A 23665-nucleotide genomic window follows, 5' to 3' on the forward strand; every position below is an offset into this window, starting at 1 on the left:
AACGGCAGGTTTTTCTCTCTTGGTCTCTCCTTTTGCGCGTGCGGACAACATGTTATGTGACGTCACATGCAATCTCCCTCTCTGCTTGCTCGGTTGTCATGGCAACCTCTGATGGGTGGCTGAGACGCCACACACCGCACTACTTTAGTGTCCAATGAAAGGCTCTTGCGAGAGGATGTTATGATTCGCTCCCCATCTTTGTTTCTTTCTTGCATTCGCCAGTTTTGATTTACTCATTTCTTTCAGTTCTCGCCTCGGAAACGACAATAATAGAACTCATCTCTCTCACGCGGACAGACAAGAACCTCGCACGCTCTCTCTTTGGAAGTTTTCTCCGCTACGGAGAGAGACAGAAATCTATTTTCAAAAAATCTCTTCCAGAAATTTTTCGAGCGATGACGACTTTCTCAAACGACTCACTCTTGCCGACGACTGCCGCCACCACAACGAGGAAGGAGAAGACGACCTGCCTTACGGACTGGATTTAAGATGGGGGTTGTATTTGCGAACTGAAACAATGGCGACGTAGATCGTCAAGTTCAATCGCGGGAAGAGAGAGAGAGAGAGGAAAGAACAAAAAAAAAAAATAAATAAATAAACAAAAAAAGATGAAAAATGACAGACAGTGCAACAAGTGAGGGGAAAAAAGGGGACTCGAATCAGTGACCTATATTGGCTAGTGTGACTCACGGTTAAAAAATGCACTTGGTGACTTCGATGTAACCTCTGGTGATTCGTTTTCGCGGTGTGACTTCCTTCCGGTTTCCAGTTTGCTTCTGGAAAGTATTGCGAGAGGAGGGGGCTGGTTCCTCGTTCCAGATTCCAGGCACTGTGCGACAACCTCTCTGGAACGCTGTGAATTGATGATGTTCTTCCGTATTTTTTTTTTTCTTTTTTTTTTATATATATGGAAGTTCTGAGCTCTGACTGTGCGTGTGTCTGTGTGTGTGTGTGTGACTCCCTCTCACTCACTCACTCTCTCTCTCTCTCCCTCTCTCTCTCACTCATTCTTTAGCGGACGAAGTGTGAGTTTTCGAGCGAGAGAAGAAGAAAAAAAATCTAGGCCTAGTGCACCATGAGCGTTTTGTATACCTCATCGAGAGAAACCTGATGATGAAAGAAATGCTAAACAGTTAAAAATTAATGAAACAAATTTCCCTCTAAAAAAAAAATCATAGCTCAAAAAACCTGAAATGTTTTGAGACCAAAATCAAGACATTAAAGAATAAAAAAAAAATATAAAATATTCGTCGAGATGTTTCAGTGTCACTACGTGTTCATATTTCCCCTTGGATGTTTTTACGTGTGAGAAAAAAAAAGAAAAAGATATCCTATAAGGTTATCCAGCACCTTTTGAAAAATGCTTGATCCAAGGATTATCAAGTGCGTCCTTCCTCTGACTTGCTTGATCCTTATCCAGTATCCAGCGTCCTCTTCGGGTCACCTGCGACTTGTGGAAAATGGCTACGAGGGACTAGTTATTGCTATAAGTAACTCCGTACCGGGCGAGCAATGCAGTCAGGTCATACTGGGTTTAAAGGTACGGTGTTAATTGCAAAACCCCTTTTGTGTATGTGTGTAGGTGTGTGCTTGTCGAACTTTTGTTCGTTGGTGAGTGTGTATCACACTTTTGTGTATATATGTGTGTGTCAGAGTGTGTCATATGTTTTTATGTGTGAGTGTGTGTGTCAAACCTTTGTGCGTGTGAGTGTGTATCAAACCTTTTTTAGTGTGTGTGTGTATTAAACATTTGTATGCATGAGTTTCAAACCTGTGTATGTGTGTGTTGAGCATTTGTTTGCATGTGTATCAAACCTGTGTATGTGTGTATAAAAACTTGTGTGCGAGCGTATGTGTGAGTGTATCAAATCATTGTGTGTGTGTGTGTGCCAATCTTCTTCGTATAGGGTACACTGTGTGTAGATGTGTATATGGCGAATACTCGCCGTTCTCCCCTGAGTCACAGGTGCGTGGGTGAAAATAGGTCAGTGTAGAAACGCACGTATACATACACATAAGTATACATCATTTCTACGCGCGAAATGCCACTTTTAAGAATTAATTAGCGCACAAATGCATACGAGGATCATAAATGCAATTTTCAGCGAGTATTCATACATCTCTCTTTTTTATTTTAACTGCGTTTTTCATTTAAATTTTAATTTATTTATTTATTTATTTATTTTTTTTTTTGTACATATTCTGGTAATACGGATCACGGCAGATATTAGTATGCATGGAAATGAGTATATGCTCCTTTGAGCATACGCGTGCACCGATGTATGAATAATTCCCATTTTTTGTCGCTGACTTAATATATATATTTTCCTTTTGATTTCTAGGGTAGACTAAATCATTTCTTGACGGATTGACAGGTCGTCGAGTTTTCGTTTCCCTCGATCCATTTCAAGTTTATTATTTCATGACCTTCGCAGCTTTTTTGTTCGAATGATTGCCAGAGGATTAATGGGATTAATTTTTGGTTGTACATTTTAGGAAATGACAACCAACTGAATTCAAAAAGTGTTGTCGATAAAGTAATCATATTGACGGTAGCAAGCTAATGGGAAAAAATCATTATCTCATTCTGTGGCGGTACATTCCGTTTATATGGATAATATCGATATGCATACTCTTAAAGAGAGGAGAGTTCTCTCTCTCTCTCTCTCTCTCATATATATATATATATATATATATATATATATATATATATATATCTATATATATATATATATATATACATATATACATATGTGTATGTATATTAATATATATATATAACCATATACGCACATACACATATATATATATAGTACACATATCTGTTATATATATATTATATATATATATATATATATATATATATATATATATATATATATATATATATTATATATATGTGTGTGTGTGTGGTGTGTGTGTGTGTGTGTGTGTGTGTGTGTGTGTGTCCTAACAAGGTTTGCTCTAGAGAGAGAAAAAAAGACAACATGTACTATCGATTTCTTATTTTTAATTCGTGGATGAAATTTTGTGCAGAAAACACCCCCACAATACCTTCATACTCCTACACGGAAACTCCTTGGGTATTAGGCCCTTCCTTTCAAAAACACCCTCCGCTCCAATAAAGAAGCACTTTCTAGTTCTTGCTGTCTTCTCTCACCTTATCACTGCTGAAATGTACACTTTTCAGTCATTTATCCTTCATTATTTCCACTTAACTGAACCATCTCACTCCATTCTTTCTACTTTATTGAACCATCTCACTCCATTCTTTCCACTTAACTGAAACATTTTCCACTCAAACTCCCATTCTTTTTCCGACTTAACTGACCCTTCTCACTTCCATTCTCCACTTTAACTGAACCCGCCCTCTCACTCCATTCTTTCCACTTAACTGAACCCTCTCACTCCATTCTTTCCACTTAACTGAGCCCCTCTCACTCATCGTCACACTTAACCTGACCCTCTCCACTTCCAAATTCTTTTCCACTTACCTGAACCATCTCACTCCATTCTTTCCACTTAACTGAACTATCTCACTCCATTCTTTCCACTTTATTGAACCCTCTCAAAAAAAACTCTGATTCAAGTTATTCACCATTTTAGCTTTTTTTCCCACCTCTAGGTATCTCCATGTTTCTCACACACTCTGTTATTATTGGTATGTCACATATGCCCTACAAACTGTTCTTTTGAATACCTTTAACATTCTTTATATCAATTCACATTCAACATTCGCACTTCACGTAAAAAAATATTGGTTAAGCAACCCCCTCTTACTTTTCAACTTTGGCTTCCATAGTGACTCAAAGCGTCTTCATAATCTTTAGATAACATCCAGCCATCCTCCTTGCTTGATTTATTCTGCCACTTATCTCATCTATAGAAATCCTTCTATTTAATCCCACATTCCAAGGCGCATCAACTGTTCCCATTCAACCATTCTTAGTCCGTCTTTCTGGTTTTTATTTACCCACTTAACCAAATCTTACTCTTACAGACATTTCATTGGAACGTCCATTTGCAAGCATTTCCAAACCCTTTCCCTGGTTTCTAAAGTTTCTCTCTACTATCACCAATCAAAATGAACTCATCTCCAAAAAGCAGCTATTCCACATTCCATTAATGAACTATTTTTTGGTCAAATTACTCCTTACCTACATATCATGTCCGTTCTCTACTTCTTAGATTACTCAATGCAAAAACATTTTAAACCAACCATAGAGAGATAACACTCCTTGTTTCAGACATGCTTTTGCACCAAACCAGTCACTCTCCTTTCTATTTATCCTTATACAGTATTCTTTATCATACATCCATACATAGTGAATCGCTGCTGATTCTGGCATTTGCTTTTTCCTTTTTATTGTCAAACTTCTGCCATTTTTCATGAAAACACTTGATCCACATAGGTAAACTCTTCGCGTCTAAACCCAACTGGTCTTCTCTAAAGTGGTATGGTATGTAATGTTACCCACTCTAATGATAAAAAAATTAATTATAGTAGCTTTACCTATTTACAAAGGAGCAATAACTGAAGTTCTATAGGCCATTCTTTCAGAATGTGCCCTACAAACTATGACAAGTAATATTCATGTAAACACAAGTGTATGTATATATATATATATATGCATGTCTGTTTTATGTAATATGTATATTAATGTATACAATATTATATTATATTTATGTATATATATATATATATGTGTGTGTGTGTGTATGTGTGTGTGTATGCATATGAATATGAGTGTATCCGCATGCCTACAGTAACGTTCATATCCATTGAAATATTTCATTTAATATAATGGATTTTTGATATCAGCATCCCACACATTTTCTTTCAGATACCTCCTTTTTTTTATCTCAAAATTCCACATTCCCTCCTGATTTTTCTTCACTTGTATATTGCACTTTCCCCTTCCATATGTTCGTATTTTTCAGCGAAATTTTGTGAAGCTCCATATTTCTCCGTTTTGTACATTTGACAGCAGGCGTCGAGGAATATTTCTTTATGGTGCTTTATCCCCATATTTCTACTTCTGCTTCCAAGTGGCGATCGTGCAGAAGAAATATACGAATAATCCCTTAGATTTCGATTCGCTTTTGAGGGAAACTAAAATCCACCTTTACCTCTGTGCTTGGAGTTTGCATTTTGCATCCGTTTTGCATCCGTAACCAGGGAGGAGGGACGGTTGGTCTTGCCAGAGTCAATTATTGATAAGTTTGCCTCGTTGCCTTGATATCTGGGTTCGTTCTTAAGCTCTGCCAGATGTCCGCCATTCCTTCGTATGTTTTCCTACACCTAAAAAGGTCCCCTTTAAGGATGGACTATGCTGCCTTGGAAATTTCGATCCCGTTAATTTTTTAGTGACCTTGACCCTCGCTTTTGTCCTTGAACTCTATTTTTTAGAGGTTTTAGTAGTTCCTGTTTTAAACAACATTCCCACTCAGTGTGAAGGATCCCTTTGAGGATGAACTATCCTTCTTTGCAAATTTCTTTTCTCGTTCATTTTGTGTGTGACCTTGACCTTTGCTTTGGACCTTCAACTATATTTTGAAATGTGACTGTAAGAGCTTTTACTAGTACGTTTTTAAAGTTAATATTCCCACTCGGTCTGAAGGACCCTTTAAGGATGGACTACACTGCCTTTGAAATTTCATTCTTCGTTATTTTTTTTTTAGTGACTTTGGCCCTTGCTTTTTGACTCTGAAATATATTTTGTTAGTGTGGCTGCTTGAGCTCTTTCTGATTCTTGATGTTTTTGTAAACAATATTCCCACTCAGTTTGAAGGATCCCTTTGAGGGTGAATATTCTTCTTTGGAAATTGAATTGCTCGTGAATTTTCAGTGATCTTGGCCCTTGCTTTTGACTCTGAAATATATTTTGAGGGTAGTTGCTTGAGCTTTTACTGATTCTTGATACGTTTTCAAACTTAATAGTCCCACAATCTGAAAGACCCCTTGGGAATCGCATTCGTTAATTTTGACAAACCTTCCCCTGTGCTTCTGACCCTGAACGATATTTTGAATATGACTGCGTGAGATTTTACTGATTCCTGATACGTTTTAAAACTTAATATTCCCACTCGTTCCTATTTCGAATTGTGCAGCGCAAAGAGCCGAAACTAGGTGACGTGATTGAATTTGTAAAGCTGTTAGCCTGGTGCATTAATTCCAATTCTTTTTAGTTATGTTTTGAATATTCCATTAACGAACGCTCATTCATTTCCTTTATCGAGTTGCGAATCAGCGTATAAATTAGCGTCTCTGGGCGAACTGCCGTCCTTTCACACATACGTATCAACTGCGCATTCATTGCAGACTTTGTTAACGTATATTTCAAGGCGATGATGATGTAAACACAGCCTCAATTGTTTCTCGATTGTCCCTTGCCCCAAAATGGAGGTGGTATCTCATTCTGGGCCAAATTACGGTGCATATTCAACTGGAAGCAATGTTTTGCGTAATCGGTGACTGGTGAGATGTCTTCATATTTGCGGAGACTCTTAGCAGTCATTTTGAGAGTAGCGGGTTTAGTTTAAGCTACTGTTTTTTATTAGATTATTTAAAAAAAAAAAAAATATATGATTTCGACTTCCCGCAATTCATTTTTTATACCTCTTCATTCATTAACTTTTTATTATTTTTTTTATTTTTTTTTAGGATTGGTGATCTTTTTGACCTTCGTCTGGTCACTCTTCTACCCCTTCACTCGACCATTTTTTTTTAAAGGATTAGTGATCTCTTTAACCTTCATCTGGTCACCTTCCTACCCCTTCACTCATTGACTTTTTTTTAAAGGATTAGTGATCTCTTTGACCTTCAGCTGGTCACTTTCCTACCCCTTCACTCATTGACCTTTTTTTAAAGGATTAGTGATCTCTTTGACCTTCATCTGGTCACTTATCATACCCCTTTCATTTGGTGCCTTATTTTTTTTTTCTTAGGATTGGTGATCTTTTTAAGCTTCATTTAGTCACTTTTCAGTCCTTTTATGTGGTGACCTTTTTTTTAGGATTGCTGATTTCTTTGACCTTCATCTGGTCACTTTTCATACCCTTTCCTTTGGTGACTGTTTTTTTCAAGGTTATTAATCAATTTAACCTTCATCTGTTTAGTTATCAAACTCCTTTAATTCAATGACCTTCATTCAATGACCTCTATAAATATCGACCTCCAAGTCTTTTATTATTATTATTATTATTATTATTATTATTATTATTATTAATTATTATTATTATTATTATTATTATTATTATTATTATTATTAATTATTTATTTTCGAAAGAAGACCCTCTCTCAAGCAAATAAACTTCATTGAACAGACGCTCATATTATTATTATTATTATTATTATTATTATTATTATTATTATTATTATTATTACTTATTATTATTATTATTATATTATTGTTGTTGTTGTGTTGTTGTCGTTTGAGAAGTAGACCTTCTTTTAAACAACTTCTGTTGAAAATAATGGCTGATTCGGCTGCGTTAATTTTATACAGGAGTTTCTTAAGTCTCCTTATTGTTGATTTTTCAGTATTGCTCAGATTGGCAAGGCACATCGCTTGCAGATAAAGCAATACTGAAAAAATCAACAATGAGACTTGAGAAAGTCTATATAAAATTTACGCAGCTGAATCAGCCATTATTTCAACAGAATTATTATTATTATTATTATATTATTATTATTATTATTATTATTATTTTATTATTATTTATTATTATTATATCTTGAAAAATATAATCTGCTAACATTCTAAATCCACCTCTCAAATTTGAGTGTACCTAAATAATGTCCAGCAGGAACCTGGGTAAATTTGTTATAACACGGCTCACAGAAGCCCAATTATGCTACAAAAATTGCACATGTTAATAAAAGGCTAAAATGATGTATATCCTCATTTTCATAGATTATTTAACCAAATAAAACTACAGGACCGTTAAAATCAACGCCAGACTTTATTTTGCGATTCATGGTTTCGATACTAACCATTGGGTGTTGCCTTAATATTTTTAATTTGTCGTTGTCCAAAAATAAATAAATAAATAATTAAATAAAAAGGCATAGAAATAGAAACAAAATTCAAGAATTTTATTCTTAAAAGTTATTACTTGCCCAATTTTTGTTAGTAAAAATTAAGGAAGTGGATAAAAAGGCTCAGAAATCAGTAACTTCTCCAGAATTTTCTAAGGTCTTATTATTTTAACTTTTTGGCTGTCCATAAAAATAGATAAATAAATAAAAAGGCACAGAAACCAATAACTTTTCAAGGATTTTCTTAATTGAAATTAAATAAACGGTAAACATTGAATACCTTCAACGTAGCAGAAATTAATTTTTTCTCGTGTTCTGGCCACTATTAAAAAAGTATGGACAAACTTGATCAAAGGTCCAATTATTAATTAATATTTGTTTATTGTACGACTTCTTGATTCACCAAGGATGATTGATTCACCAAAGGCTTCCAGGTTTCTGACGATTATGGAGGTAACTTTTCCAGAGCAGCGATATAATATATACACCACTGGAGAGAATTACGTTGTGCTTGAAGTAAGGAGATTATTAAGGAGATTATTCAGACGCTGAGGAGGAGATTGTGGAGACATTTCTCTCAATTTTTTATTTTCTGTAAATGAAAAATATTGAAAGAACTTTGTCTGTCCGCACTTTTCCTGTCCGGCCTCAAATCTTAAAAACTGCTGAAGCTAGAGGGCTGCAAATTGGTAAGTTGATCATCCACCATCTAATCATCAAACATACCAAATTGCAGCCCTCTATCCTCAGCAGTTTTATTTCTATTTTATTTAAGGGTAAAGCTAGCCATAATCTTGCGTTTGGCAACGCTAAAGGATTGGCCGTGGTTAGAGTTTAATGGGCCGCGACTCATGCAGCATTATACCGAGACCACCGAGAGATAGTTCCATTTTTGGTGACATTGATTATTATACGCTGAAAAAAACTCCATTTCGCCGGCGCCTTTTTTATTACTTGTTTCTCTATCTAAGAGGAACCTTTTCTCCTCTTGACCTTTCACATTGTTATATTTTCTCTGCTTGATTATTTTCTGTTTGTCTTCTGTGTGACCTTTAAGTGATGTTTTATTTTTTTCCTTTCCTCTCTCGTTTTCCTTTCTTGCACCTGAAGCACTTTCATGACTCTCACTTTCTCACAATGCTTTCTTTTCCAGTTCGACCCTTACAAAAAAAAAGTATTAATCCTGTAACCCCGTTCCACGCTTTCTTTCCAGACACCAGCCTGCTTTCTCTCTCACCGTTCTATCTACTTCAAGCACCTTTCGTTGCGTGGTTCCTATCTCCTTTCACTGCTTTCTTTTCCTTTCTTTTTTTTTCTTTCCATTATCTTCTCGGTTTCCTCCTTACTCCTTTACGTCCTGTCTTGATTTAATCATTTTATCAGTCTTCCTCTCTCTCTCCAACTCACATTGTCTTCTTGTTTGTGTAACATTTCCGCTTCTTATTCATTCTCTTTCCCCTTTTCATTTGCCTATTTTATAATCTTGTTTTCATTCCGTCCTTCTGATTAATTTTATACATTTTTACACTGTCTCTATCGCACATTACTTTCTCGAATTTCATCCACACTTTGCCATCCACTCCAACATATCCCACATTCTCATATCCCATTATCTTACACTTCTCTCATTTCATAATTCTGAAGCATTCGCCTTTCTGTCACTCCGTTAATTCTCATGCATTCCACCCCCTTCATTCTCAAGCAATTTATTCCCTTCTCATTCTTCCATTACTTTCGTCTCGTTCTCATACACCTGACGGTTCTCGTCATTTTCGTCTCAGTATTTCTCATTCATCCTCAGCTTTTCGTTTCTATCAGTCTCACTGTCAGTCTCAAGTCATTCATTCCCTCCTCATTCATCCATTACTGTCGTCTTTCAATCTCTCAAAAAAAAAAAAAAAAAAAAAAAACTTTTGTTCTCATACACCTGACGATTTTTCTCGTTATTTTCATCTCAGTTTTTCCTCTTTATCAGTCTCCCTGTCATTCTCAAGTCATTCATTCCCTTCTCATTCTTCCATTACTTTCGTCTTTCAATCTCTTAAAAAAAAAAAAAAAAAAAAGTTCTCATGCACCTGACGAATCTCGTCATTTTCATTTCAGTGCTTCTGAATCATCCTCAGTTTTTTCCCTTTATCAGTCTCACTGTCATTCTCGAGTCATTCATTCCCTTCTTATTTTTCCATTACTTTCGTCTTTCAATTTCTTAAAAAAAAAAACTGTCGTTCTCATACACCTGACGATTCTGTCATTTCATTTCATGCTTCTCTTCATCCTTAGTTTTTTGCTTCTTTAGCAGTCTCTGTCATTCTCAAGTCATTCATTCCCTTCTTATTTATCCATTACTTTCGTCTTTCAATTTCAAGTTCTCATACACCGGACAATTCTCGTTATTTTCATCTCAGCTTTTCCTCCTTATCAGTCTCCCTGTCATTCCCAATCTCTTAAAAAAAAAAACTCTTGTTCTCATACACCTGATTATTTTTCTCGTCATTTTCATCTCCGCTTTTCCTCTTTATCAGTCTTCCTGCTGAAGAGTTTTGCCGCCTCTCTTCGACCTCATTCATTCAAGTCTTCTTAGGAAATTACCAGTGTTCTCTTCCACTGTAAACTTTCTTCACCGCAGTAATTAGAGAGAGGATATCTGACGAGGCCAAGAATCTTTTATTATTATTATTATTATTATTATTATTATTATTATTATTATTATTATTATTATTATTATTATTTGAGAGGCTAAGATTTTTTGTTTGTTTTGTGATACATTTGCGAGGATAAGACTTTATTTTAGGGGGGGGGGGGGGCGGGGATCTATTTCCGAGGTTAAGAATTGCTTTTTTTTCTGATCTATTTTTGAGGCCAAGTTTATTATTATTATATTTTTGATCTATTTGCTAGGCCAAGAACTTTTTTTTTCTTTTTTTCAATCTATTTCCGGGGCCCAGAACTGTTTTTTTTTTCTTTTTTTCAATCTATTTGCGTGGCCAAGAACTTTTTTTCTTTTTGTTATCTATTTGCGAGGCCAAGAACCTTTTTTTTTTCTTTTTTATTATCTATTTGCGAGGCCAAGAACTTTTTTTATTTTTGTTATCTATTTGCGAGGCCAAGAACCTTTTTCTTATTTTTATGTATTTGCGAGGCCAAGAACCCTTTTTTTCAATTTTTTGTTATCTATATGCGAGGTCAAAAACTGTTTTTATGTATTTGCGAGGCAAAGAACTTTTTGTGTGTGTGTGTGTGATCTATTTGCAAGGCTAAGAATTTTTGTGTGATGTATTTGAGAGGCTAAGAACCTTCTATTTTTTTTTTTTTTTTTTTTTTTTTTGATCCTCAATGGCTGGAATATTGTTCTTCCGTCTCGTTGTGGATATCATCATGGAGATTCATCTCATAATACAAAATGGCAGAGAGGAAAGAGGTCTCGTGCCTTGCCTTATAAAAAAAAAAGAACGTGGCAGAAATTCCAGAATTTTGCCCTCGCAAATCGTAATATTCACTATTTCCATTCTAACTGGATTAGGATCATCCTTATTCACTTTCAGTTATCCCAAAACGCGAGCATCCATTTATCACTTTGATGCTTTTGCCCAATTTGCAAACTACTAACATCGGTTTTCTGCTAAATGCCCAGGGAAAAAAAAATCTCAACCATTTTTCCAGTAGTGTCATGGATGAGAATTCTCTATGAGATGAAGATGCTCTAAAGATAAAAGATGCCGCAATACGATTCCAGGTTTCTTCGTTTGCTTTGTCACGATATCGTTGTCATGTAGCAAGGGTCAATGACCTAGATTGATCGACTGTGGCTGGGGTGGGGGTGGGGGGGGGGGGGGGGAGGAAGGGGGCGGTTTTGGTGGGTGGATATGGCGAGGTATCATGCGGTGGGAGGGACGTATGTGTACGTGTGGGTATGTGCCTGTATGTATGTATAATATATATATATATAGATATATATATAGATATATATATATATATATATATATATTACACACACACACACACACACACACACACACACACATATATATATATAGTAATATATATATATATATATATATATATATATATATATATATACATACACACACAACACACACTATACAAACCCCTCCCCTTCCCTCCAACCACAGTGGGATCATATCTAGGTCACTGACCCTTGATACGCGACAAAGATATCGTGACAAAGCAACGAAGAGACAGGGAATCGTATCGCAACATCTTTTATCTTTAGAGCATCTTTATCTTAGACCGTCCTCATCCATGACGCTACCGGGAAAAATGGTGGGGATTTTTTTTTTGCTGGGCATTTAGCAGAAAACCGATGTTAGTAGTCTGCAAATTGAGCAACAAGCACTAACACATGCGTGTGTTTGTATGTATGTAAGTGTTGGTGTGTTTACGTGTAGAGCTGTATATGAACATCTTAGTATATTGTATCCTAGACAAACATGTTCTCTCACCTCAATTTCCGCTCTTTTTTATATTTTTTTTTATTTATTTTTTCTACATATGCCACTACCACTTTCTGGAAACTTACCGGTGGCAATAAGATTATTTTCTAATTAAAAAAGTTATTTAGTGGCAGTAATTCTACTTTATAAAGGACGCAGTGTTTGTCAATATAATTATATCTGTGTGTGTTGGGGGGGGGGGGGGGGGGAGGGGGGGGGGGGGGGGATTACAAACAGTCACGAAAGGGGCGGGGGGTAATGGGGTAATGACTCGATATTTAACTATTTCAAGGATATGCATAGGAAAATAATGTTAATTGACATGATTTAAATGCATTGCATAATAATAATAAAATAAATCCGTGCACGTCCCTAGTCTCTCTCTCTCTCTCTCTCTCTCTCTCTCTCTCTCTCTCTAGACAACACCGTCAACTATACCTCTCTCTCTCTCTCTCTCTCTCTCTCTCTCTCTCTCTCTCTCTCTCTCTCAAGACAACACCGTCAACTATAACCTCTCTCTCTCTCTCTTTTAAGACAACACCGTCAACTATACCTTTTGTTTCCTCTCTCTCTCTCTCAAGACAACACCGTCAACTATACCTCTCTCTCTCTCTCTCTCTCTCTCTCTCTCTCTCTTTTAAGACAACATCGTTAACTATGCCTTTTGTTTCCTCTCTCTCTCTCTCTCAAGACAACACCGTCAATTATACCTCTCTCTCTCTCTCTGATCGTCCTTTGACTCCCATTTACCCATGACTTTTAGTCACGGAGAACTTTTTTTTTTTTTTTTTTTTTTCCTACTTTATCGACATCTTTTTCCGCCTCTTTCGTTTCATGGATCACACGAGTATAGAAATATTCTTCCATCTCCCCCCCCCCCCCCCCCCCCACTATTTTTCCTGTTCCCTTCGTTCATCGGTTGCTTCACTTCCCCCCCCCCCCCCCTTTCTCTCTGCTTCTCTTGCTTCTTTGCTTCGTTCTCATCATTTCTTCTTTCGTTAAGTGATTTTTTTCCTATTTTCTTTTCCTGTTCCCTCATAACATCCGTTGCTTCAATATCCCCTTTTCCTTCTTATTAATAATTCTTCTTCTCTCATCTCTTCTTCATTCCTGTTATTTCTTCTTCTTCTCTCTTCTCTTCTTCGTTCTTATCATTCCTCCTTTCTCTCTGTGTTTCTAATCGGACCTTTTATCCTCACAGCCACGCATTCGCTTATCGTCGACTTATTCCATTATTATCGCTTATTATTATCGTCCTCTCTCTTTCCTCAGCTCCAACTCCCTGCTTATCCTCACTCTTGACCTACTTAGTTTTTATTTGACTCTTCCGGCAGTTTTTCTCTCTCCTCTTTTTTCCTCTCTCCTCTTTTAACACTTTTTTTTTTCTTTTTTTTATGTCGTCTCTGTCTCGTTCGTCATTCCCACTTTTTCTGAAAAAAAAAAGTGAAAAAAAAATCGATTGCCAAACGGTCGTTTTTAAGTGTTCGTCCTATTGTCGTCTCTCTCTCTCTCTCTCTCTCTCTCTCTCTTTTCTCCTCCTCTCTCTCTCTCTCTCTCTCTCTCTCTCTCTCTCTCTCTCCTCCTCCTCCTCCTCGTTCTCTCTCTCTCTCTCTCTCTCTCTCTCTCTCTCTCTCTCTCTCTCCGCCTACGCAACATTACTCTCCCCCTTCGTTAGTATTGTTTCTCTCTCTGTATTGGATTATCATCACAAAGTACTAAGACCCCCTTCGACTTTTTCTATTGCCGCGGACTCTTCCATCCCCTTTTGTGTTCCCCCTGACGCCATTCACGTCAAGTATAAGCTCTTCGAGTATTAGCTTTCATTCCCCCTTTCCTCCCGACATCCTTCGCTGTTCCTACGAGTGACTTACCTGTAGTGATTATCGACAGGAAGGTAGGTGTATTGGTTCGCCTCTGAGGACCCGAGTTGAGAAACACTACACCACCGAGTGGCGGAATATTAACTCGTGTCAAGTTTACAACGAAGTAGGTTCGTTTATAGTTTATTGTAAACTAATTAAACCTCGGTATTGCCAAGTCTTCTTTTTTTTTTTACGTTTATTTTATTACGTCTTGATCTTGTTACACTGATGCTGAAGAGATGTGATCGTGAAATCCTAAAGGAGATCTGGCGATAAAGCCAGCGTGGCATTTTGACGTGTAAGGAGAGCTGGCTCGAGCAGAGATAATATAAAAAACTTAACACCAAGGGAAGATGAGAGAGAGAGAGAGAGAGAGAGAGAGAGAGAGAGAGAGAGAGATGCTGGAGGGGAGTAAACAAAGAGGCCCTCTGTTGTTGCAACAAATTTTACCACTCGCAAGAGGACTCGATCAATAGAGATATCTGTTTAGCATAAAATTCTGAAGGGAGGTACAAGGAAATTATCCACAAACTCGTGCCTCTTCTTCTCTCGAGTAAACAGAAGTGAGGAAAATGCGATTTTTGTCTCTCGCTTCTCCAACGTCTTGGGGAAGAGAGGGCTTCTTTTTTAATCGATTGGTTATACTCTTGTTTCTCTCACGTCAGTTGTTTTAAAAAGACGAATTTTCTCTTTTAAACGATTGGTTATACTTTTGTTTCTCTCGTCAGTTATTTTAAAGATAGATTTTTTAAAAAATCGATTAGTTATACTTTTGCTTTTCCTTCGTCAGTTGTTTGAAACACGTATTTTATCTTTTAATCGATTGGTTATACTTTTGTTTCTCGTCGTCAGTTGTTTCAAAAATAGATTTTTAAAAAATCGACTGGTTATACTTTTGCTTTTCCTTCGTCAGTTGTTTGAAAGACGTATTTTGTCTTTTAATCGATTGGTTATACTTTTGTTTCTCTTTCGTCAGTTGTTTCATAGATACATTGTATTTTTAAATCGATTGTTTATACTTTTGTTTTTCCTTCATCAGTTGTTTGAAAGTTGATTTTCCTTCATCAATTGTTTGAAAGATAAATTTTCTTTTTTATCGATTGGTTATACTTTTTTTCCTTCGTCAGTTGTTTGAAAGACAAATTTATAAATTTTCTTTTATAATCGATTGGTTATACTTTTAGTAATATATTAAACATGTGTGGTGTGATTGGCCAAATAATTTGGTATATTATAAACGAATTAATCAACCGTTTATTTTTATTTAAATTTCCGGAATGAATATCTCCATCATTTTAAGTATAACAGTTTAGAAAATTTAGTTGATTTTTTTCGTTAAATTTCTGGTTTTGGGTGACACACGTTGTATTGAGCCATTTCTTCGGTAATGATTCTATATTTTGTTAAATATGAAAACTGTAATTAGATTTCCAAAACATCTGTTAACATCTATTCAAAACATCTGTCTACGTCTCTTCAACATTTCTAGAGCACACAAAGCTACAGAAACGGCCATTCGAGTACAGTTGCTTCGTCAGTTTAGATCATCCAGAACAGGATCATTCCTTCTCACAAAAAAAAAAAAATAAATAATAAAAAAAAACCACCGACCGGTAGCCTTTCTCATTTGATAATAGGCTTTTGGATTCATTTACAAAAGAGATCAATCCAGGCAAGCAAGGGCACCTTCCCTGTAACTAGAGTCACGTTAAAGGTCAGAGGGTGAAACTCTGAAGTGTGATTAATGCTGAAACATATTACGGGACAAACCGGATATCAGTCCTAAAAGTGAGAGGAAGTATTTAGTGAAAAGTGATCCGTTGTCTTATATGACGTTACATTCTAACTAAATGGGTTCAGGAATTCAAAGCGATCATGCAACGAAAGGGAAAACCGTGGAAGCCTCAGGACTCTTCTTTTGATGTGAAACAAGGTTCCTGGAAGGTTGATTGCTGGAATGATTACTGGATTGCTGGAATGATTACTTTAATGGAAATCCTTTAGCAGAGATGGTTTTAAAAATCTTAATTTTAGGTAGGCGGACTGTTACTCCTACTTGAAGGTACAGTGCTTACAATTTATGAAAAATGTATGCGTGAAAAAAATGTAACAATGCTTTTTTTGAAATCCTCCTCACAAGAAGCATTGATTTTATGCACAGATGGTATTAAAAATCTTACTTTTAAGTAGATTGACTGTTACTCCTATATGCATTGCTTAAAATTTCTGAAAAATTTATGAGTGAAAAAAATTAATAATGCTTTTTGAAATCCTCCCCCCACAAAAAGCATTAATTTTATGCACAGATGGCTTTAAAAATCTTACTTTTAAGTAGACTGACTATTACTCCTATATGAAGATACTACATTGCTTAAAATTTCTGAAAAATTTATAAGTGAAAAAAATTAATAAATTTAATAATACGCTTTTGAAATCCTCCCCAAGAAAGCATTGATTTTATGCACAGATGGAATTAAAAATCTTACTTTTAAGTAGGCTGACTTGTACTCCTATATGAGGATGCCTTGCTTAAAATTTTTGAAAAATTTATAAGTGAAAAAAATTAATAAACGTATTAATTTTATGCACAAATGTCATTAAAAATCTTACTTTTAAGTAGGTTGGCTGTTACTCCTATTTGAAGGTGCATTGCTTAAAATTTCTGAAAGATTTATGAGTGAAAAAAAGTTAGTAATTTAAAAATTGCTTTTTGAAATCCTCTCCGAAAGAAGCATTGATTTTATGCACAGATGGAGTTCAAAATCTTACTTTTAAGTAGGCTGACTGTTAAAATTTCTGAAAGATTTATGAGTGAAAAAAAGTTAGTAATTTTAACATTGCTGTTTTTAAATCCTCCCCGAAAGAAGCATTGATTTTATCCCGTCGTAAAGAACCCCGGGAGGGGAAGAGTTTCCATGAGTGAAATCCTAATCGAGAGGGATGAGAACGGGAGAGAAAACGAAGACGGAGAATGAACGAGGAGAGAAAATCCATCACAGAGGAGAGGAGAGTGTACGAAAGTGTCCGAGAAACGCATATGACGGTGACAAGTCAACTTTAAGTGTCATTACAACGAGGCGGTAATGGAAGACAGGGAAAATGGAAAAAAAAGCTCGGGTAAACATTCTGCTGGAAATGTAAATAGGAAACAGAATGGGAAAACCTGATGATCGCAGAAAGTCAATGAACGCTTATGTTAAAAGATACAGGTAAAAAAAAAAAATGCGCCGAAGAATCGAGTTTTCTGTACAGCGTATCTAATGCCGTATTAAACTCTCAGCCACCGCCCGCGGTGGTCTGGTTTTTGCGGTGCCAGACGCACGATCATGGCCAACTTTAACCTTGAATGAAATTAACACTACTGAGGCTAAAGGGCTGCTATTTGGTATGTAGTTTTTAAGATCTGAGGGTGGATAGAGAAAGTACGGACGGACAAACAAAGCCAGCAACTCAATAGTATTTTTTGTTTTACAGAAAACTAAAAGGATGAAAAATATTACACAGGTGCACTTTTATTTTAAACTGTACATAAGAAGATCATAAATAATTAAGAAAAAACACATCATTGATAATGTTTTGAAAAAAAAGTGCCGAATTCTGATAAGCTACTTACAAGAAACGGAACGTGTAGAAAAATAACTTCCACTTGCATATTTAAAGCTGATAGATTATGATACAGTACTGAAAATGCGTAAGCATATTGAATTTCAAAATCTGGCACCAAGAACATCTTGAATTTAATTATCTTGAAAGTAAACAAGGTGTAGTAAGGGTCACGGAATTCAGAGAACACTTTGCAAAGAGTTACAAGGATTAGGATGTCTCAAAGACTTGTTAGTCCATCCTAAGAGGATACATCCTGTGCTCACTTATCTGTAGGAGCAGGTTTTACTGTGCATTCACAGTGTCCTAATAATTTTGTCTAGCTTTCTTTTAAAAACTCTTCCACAATGCTGCTGTTTACAATTTCTGGTGGCAGTTTTACTTTAATTAAGAGAACTGTCCAAATAGGCGATTCTAGAAACCAATCCGTGTTTCATAGTCTTCTGTTACGTGAACCAAAGGGATTGGATTCTTTTTTCCCATCGAAATTCTCTCTTGAGAGAACTATAGCACTAGTGGTATGTGGAAGTTGAAACACTCGGCGACGTATATTATTGTGAACTGCCCATCTGTCCTTCTCAGCAACGCTCCTTCAGAAGTTTGTGGGAAAGTTAGAGGCGTTCGTAACTTTTAACACTCGAAATTTCGTGCATTCCCTTACGAAAGTGGGAAGCCGAAAGTTTTTTTTTTTTTTTTTTTTTTTTTATCTATACCTCGATATCGGGCCTGGAATTTGAGGCCTTCTTAAATGCCGTGAAAAAGCATAAGAAAAACTAACACACAAAGGCATTCTGGTGTCGAAGGGAAGTCAGTCACAAGCAATATATTATAATTGGGCTGACCTATTAAGAACAGTGTTCAGACTCATTATTACTACTACTACTACTATAGAACAAGACCATAGGGGCCGTTAACTTGAAATTCGAGCTACTGAAGAATGATTAGGTGTTCATTTGAAAGAAATAAAAGAAGGAAATGGGAATAGCGGGAAGACATCAATTATTTAAGAAAATATAGAAAAAGATGATAAATAAATCGATAAGAATGTAAATAAATGATAAAAGTACAAGGAGAATTGTAGTTTAATAATTTATTTACATGTACTATTTCGGGAATGTTGCTCCTCTTCATAAGGATGACCGTGAGATACAAAAGGTATTATTGGGATCGAAGAATTCCCCTCACACCCGCTGGGATCGAAGATATTAATTACCTGCCTTTGTACTTTTATGCTTCAGATCCGTTCAGGAAATTTTTGAAACAAACGAAAGACTCCAGGGACTTTGAAGCCGAAGAGTTCTAAAAACCAAGATAAAAAAAAAACTTAATACCCTCATTATGTTTCATAATACTTCAAAGCACCTGAAAAATCTCATGATTTCATGTCTTTTATATATACTATATATATATCATTTTTTTTTTTTTTTTTTTTTTTTTTTTTTTTGAAAAAATATTGCTTTATTGCGTCCCTTCTTTCCTCCATATTTCTTGTTTATGTTTATCATCAGCTATGACACGCCGTCCACAGGGATATTGGTTCCCGATCTTACTCTGAACTGAATTCGTTTTTGGTATTTCTTTTTCTATTTCTTCAGTTCCATTGTATTTTCATTTCTTGACATAGTTCCATATCAGTAGACAGTTCTCCATTACTGAAGGCGATATCTGTTACTAGGGAGTATCGATCGAACTTTTGTAAAATGGAATTATGATTTGATACTTACATCTCTCTCTCTCTCTCTCTCTCTCTCTCTCTCTCTCTCCAGTTTCAGAATCAACGCTGGAAATTGGGCAAAAATTCAAAGACTTTAAGAATCAGACTGAAAATTATTCTCTCTCTCTCTCTCTCTCTCTCTCTCTCTCTCTCTCTCTCTCTCTCTCTCTCTCCTCTCTCTCTCTCCTTAACCAACAAATAACTTTCGATAAGATTCTTCTTTCTTACCCGATCCTGATACCGCCTGTTTACTTATATATTCTTTCAATATTCGCTCAGGCACGTGTGATGGTGAGATTTCTAAAATGAGAAAAAATGAACAGTTACGAATACCAATACACAATAAAAAAAATAAAGTTTTCGATTTTTGTCATATCAGGATGAAAGGATATTGGGTCATGAATTGGAGATATTGAACTAATTCGATGTTAACGAGATTCTTAAGAAGTGGTTTTTCTATGCCCTAATGCTGATTCAGCGATTTTTAAAAGTAGAATTTAATGGTCCAGAATACGTGGAACGTTTCGTTAGCTTGAAAAAAATGAAGTGTGTTCAGTATCACTTTGCTGGTTTGATTAAGTGTATCCAGTATCTCTTGGCTGGTTTGATCCACGTGGTTCTCTCTCTCTCTCTCTCTCTCTCTCTCTCTCTCTCTCTCTCTTACACACACACACAGTATATCCAATTCCTCGTTCACCCCTCAACATGTGAGTCAGAATTGAAAACCCATCCTAAACACACACGAGGCATTTTGTACACACTCTTGCTACCTGAACATGAATGCGATTACATTCTGATACTTATGTCAGCACTTTCTGGATCTTCCTCTATTCCTCCTTCCCAGCACGTACGTCCGAAGAATACTCTCTTTCCCCTTCCTGCTATTTTTTTTTTTCTCCCGTTGTGTTACCCCTTCTCACCTGCGTTTGCCTTTTGATCACTATTTTTTTTTTTCAACAATCTATCAACCTCTCATTTTCACTGAGCCCTCTTCCTTTTGCTCGCATTGTAACTTCGCTTCCATAAAGGAGAGTTGGTTCAACAATCCCAACATACTTAGCCACTTTGGCTTCTCACCGTTATCCCTACATTAAGGTGTCGGTTCCCTTATGCGCCTCCTCCACTGTCCTCTGTCAAAGGCATCTTCAGGCGTGGTTTATTGTTTGGCAAAGGGGGTTTTTTTACGACCGCATGCCCTTGCTGTCATCATCCACAGTTCTTGGCAGTGGGCCTAGCTTTACTAAATAGTACGACTGCAAGGCAGCAATTTCCACAGTTATTGGTGGTGGGCCTTTTCTTTTACTTAAAAGTACGACTGCAAGGCAGCAGTTTCCACAGTTATTGGTGGTGGGCCTAGTCTTTTACTTAAAAGTACGACTGCAAGGCAGCAGTTTCCACAGTTATTGGTGGTGGGCCTAGCCTTTTACTAAATAGTACGACTGCAAGGCAGCAGTTTCCACAGTTATGGGAGGTGGGCCTAGTCTTTTACTTAAAAGTACGACTGCAAGGCAGCAGTATCCACAGTTATGGGAGGTGGGCCTAGTCTTTTACTTAAAAGTATGACTGCAAGGCAGCAGTATCCACAGTTATGGGAGGTGGGCCTAGTCTTTTACTTAAAGTACGACTGCAAGGCAGCAGTATCCACAGTTATGGGAGGGGGGGCGGTGGGCCTAGTCTTTTACTTAAAAGTACGACTGCAAGGCAGCAGTATCCACAGTTATGGGAGGTGGGCCTAGTCTTTTACTTAAAAGTAAGACTGCAAGGCAGCAGACTTCCTTTTAGTCGCCTTTTACGACACGCGGGACCTACGATGATAGTATTCTTATACCCTTACCACAGGACCACTTTGGCTTCTTTGGCTTCTCAAAACATTTATCGTCAATTACAAATTTTATATATACGCCTTAGTACCTTCTCACCTGTAATTTTATTGTAGCTCACGGCTTCTTTTTTCTTACCATCATCTGCTACATTTACCCACAGTTAAGCAAGAACATTACCTGCATGTGTTGTTCGCCGGTCAGTTTAGTCATTGATTGCTCTACCTTTATAATACCCATTTGCCCACATAAGCTATCAACGTCCTCATTTAGAGAAAAAAATTATCCAATCTTTCACCAGTTTGTGTTAATTGCTCCTCACTGGCCCCAAATAACACTGTCATATGCAAACTTCAGCCACCCCCAACTAGACTGATGACCTCTGTCTTATCCCACCTTTTATTTTTCTGTAAGATAAAACTATTGCGGTACGATACCTATTTGTCTGTCCGTCCGCACTTTTTCTGCCCGCCCTCAGATCTTAAAAGCTACTGAGGCTAAGGGACTGCAAATTGGCATGTTGATCATCCACCTTCCAATCATCAAACATACCAAATTGTAGTCCTCTAGCCTCAGTAGTTTTTATTTCATAACTGTGGATTTGTTTCTCCAATAATGTTATTAATAATAATGTTCTTCCTTTTTACAACTAAATCTCCATTTTCATTCTCCGTGCTGACCAACATTCTTCCCCTAATTTTACCTGCTTTGGAAGCCTATCCCTTCATCCTTCTTCTTTAGTATAACATCGAAGACTCCTTCACAGCTATTTTCGTCAAGAGTCAACGCTGTATATTCATTTAACCCTCTGTTCAAAGCCCAGTATATACACCGAATATTTGCTCATGCCTACAATTTCCTTAAACATTCTCAATGGTATGGATACGCATTTCAATTACGTGAATGATTAGTAGAGATTTCTTCTTTAAAAAATGGAAATTGATCTCAACAGAGCGTTCTGACAGACGTGTTCCACACGGCCTTCAGATATCGTAATATCATTCAGTACTGAATGCAGAGCACCATGCAGCCTATTCTTTATTCCAGTCTTAAGTCTCAGTAGCCAAGTCTTTCAATTTTTACATGTGGGCATAGTTCATGCTTTTGAGTTGTCATTCAGTGGTCCTCTGATCTGTGCTGCCATTAAATGCTGCTACTCCCGTTACGTCAAATTGTTTCCCTAAGAATCTTTCGTACTTAGCTGATATTCAAAGAGGTTTCTATAGAAACTATTTTTATCTAAGCTAATCATTCAATAAAGTGTTCCTCATTGGCTATAAAGCATAGATTAATTTTGATTCATTAAAAGATCTCTTGCTGTACTTAAATGTACCTATTATTATTATTATTATTATATTATTATTATTATTTATTATTATTATTATTATTATATTATTATATTTTAAAGGGATGTTAATTATGAAGTTTTTGTATTCAAGTATAACACTTCATTATTAATTATGAGAGTGCTCTTGTGGTTTTCAGAATCCTTAGACTCAGATACACCATAACTAATTTGGAATCTCGTATTTTATTACATTCATACAAACAAGGATTGTTTAAAGTTATTATATTAATTTTCTGTAAAGAAAACTATTGTGCCGGTTTTGTCTGTCCGTCCACACTTTTTCTGTCCGCCCTCAAATCTTAAAAACTACGGTGACTAGAGGGCTGCAAATTGGTATGTTGATCATCCACCCTCCAATCATCAAACATACCAAATTGCAGCCCTCTAGTCTCAGTCGTTTTGTTTTCATTTCACATAACGTTAAAGTTAGCCATGATCATGCGTCTGGCTGCTCAACAACCCAGGCCACCACGGTGAGTTTCATGTGACGCGGCTCATACAACATTGTACCATCAGTTCAAGATGAGTAGTTTAAGTAACATGTATTAATGAAAGTGATAAGGTGGCAGGAATCATTGTCAGTCCAGAGATTTTTATTATACAAAGAAAACAAAGGTTATACTTCATGAAGGTGTACGTAAAGAATAGAGCATGCATATAACTATGAATTACGGATACGCTGCTTTATTACATATTTATATATAGTATTTAGCTCATTGTAAACGAAAATGATAATACAACGATACTGTAGAACTGAGATAAGGAATACAGCACAAAAGAATGCGACGTCTAAACTCTACTTAGAAAATTAAGATGTATTCGAAGG

General features: G+C 36.4%; 1 protein-coding gene across 2 annotated transcripts in view; it reads left to right on the plus strand.

Annotated features, from left to right (window-relative positions):
• LOC135218540 (calcium-activated chloride channel regulator 1-like) overlaps positions 1–23665 on the plus strand; it is a 915765-nt gene that overhangs the window by 853714 nt on the left and 38386 nt on the right. Inside the window, exon 1 of one of the 2 annotated variants that reach the window (XM_064254911.1) lies at positions 149–1540. The exons of the other annotated variant lie outside the window; for it this stretch is intronic. Coding sequence (XP_064110981.1) covers positions 1361–1540 — 180 coding nt within the window. The 5' untranslated portion in view covers positions 149–1360. Of the gene's footprint in view, positions 1–148; positions 1541–23665 lie in introns of those variants that run through there. 2 annotated transcript variants of the gene reach the window in all.

The sequence above is a fragment of the Macrobrachium nipponense genome, chromosome 9, assembly GCF_015104395.2.
Source record: "Macrobrachium nipponense isolate FS-2020 chromosome 9, ASM1510439v2, whole genome shotgun sequence".
Classification (NCBI taxonomy): Eukaryota; Metazoa; Arthropoda; class Malacostraca; order Decapoda; family Palaemonidae; genus Macrobrachium; species Macrobrachium nipponense.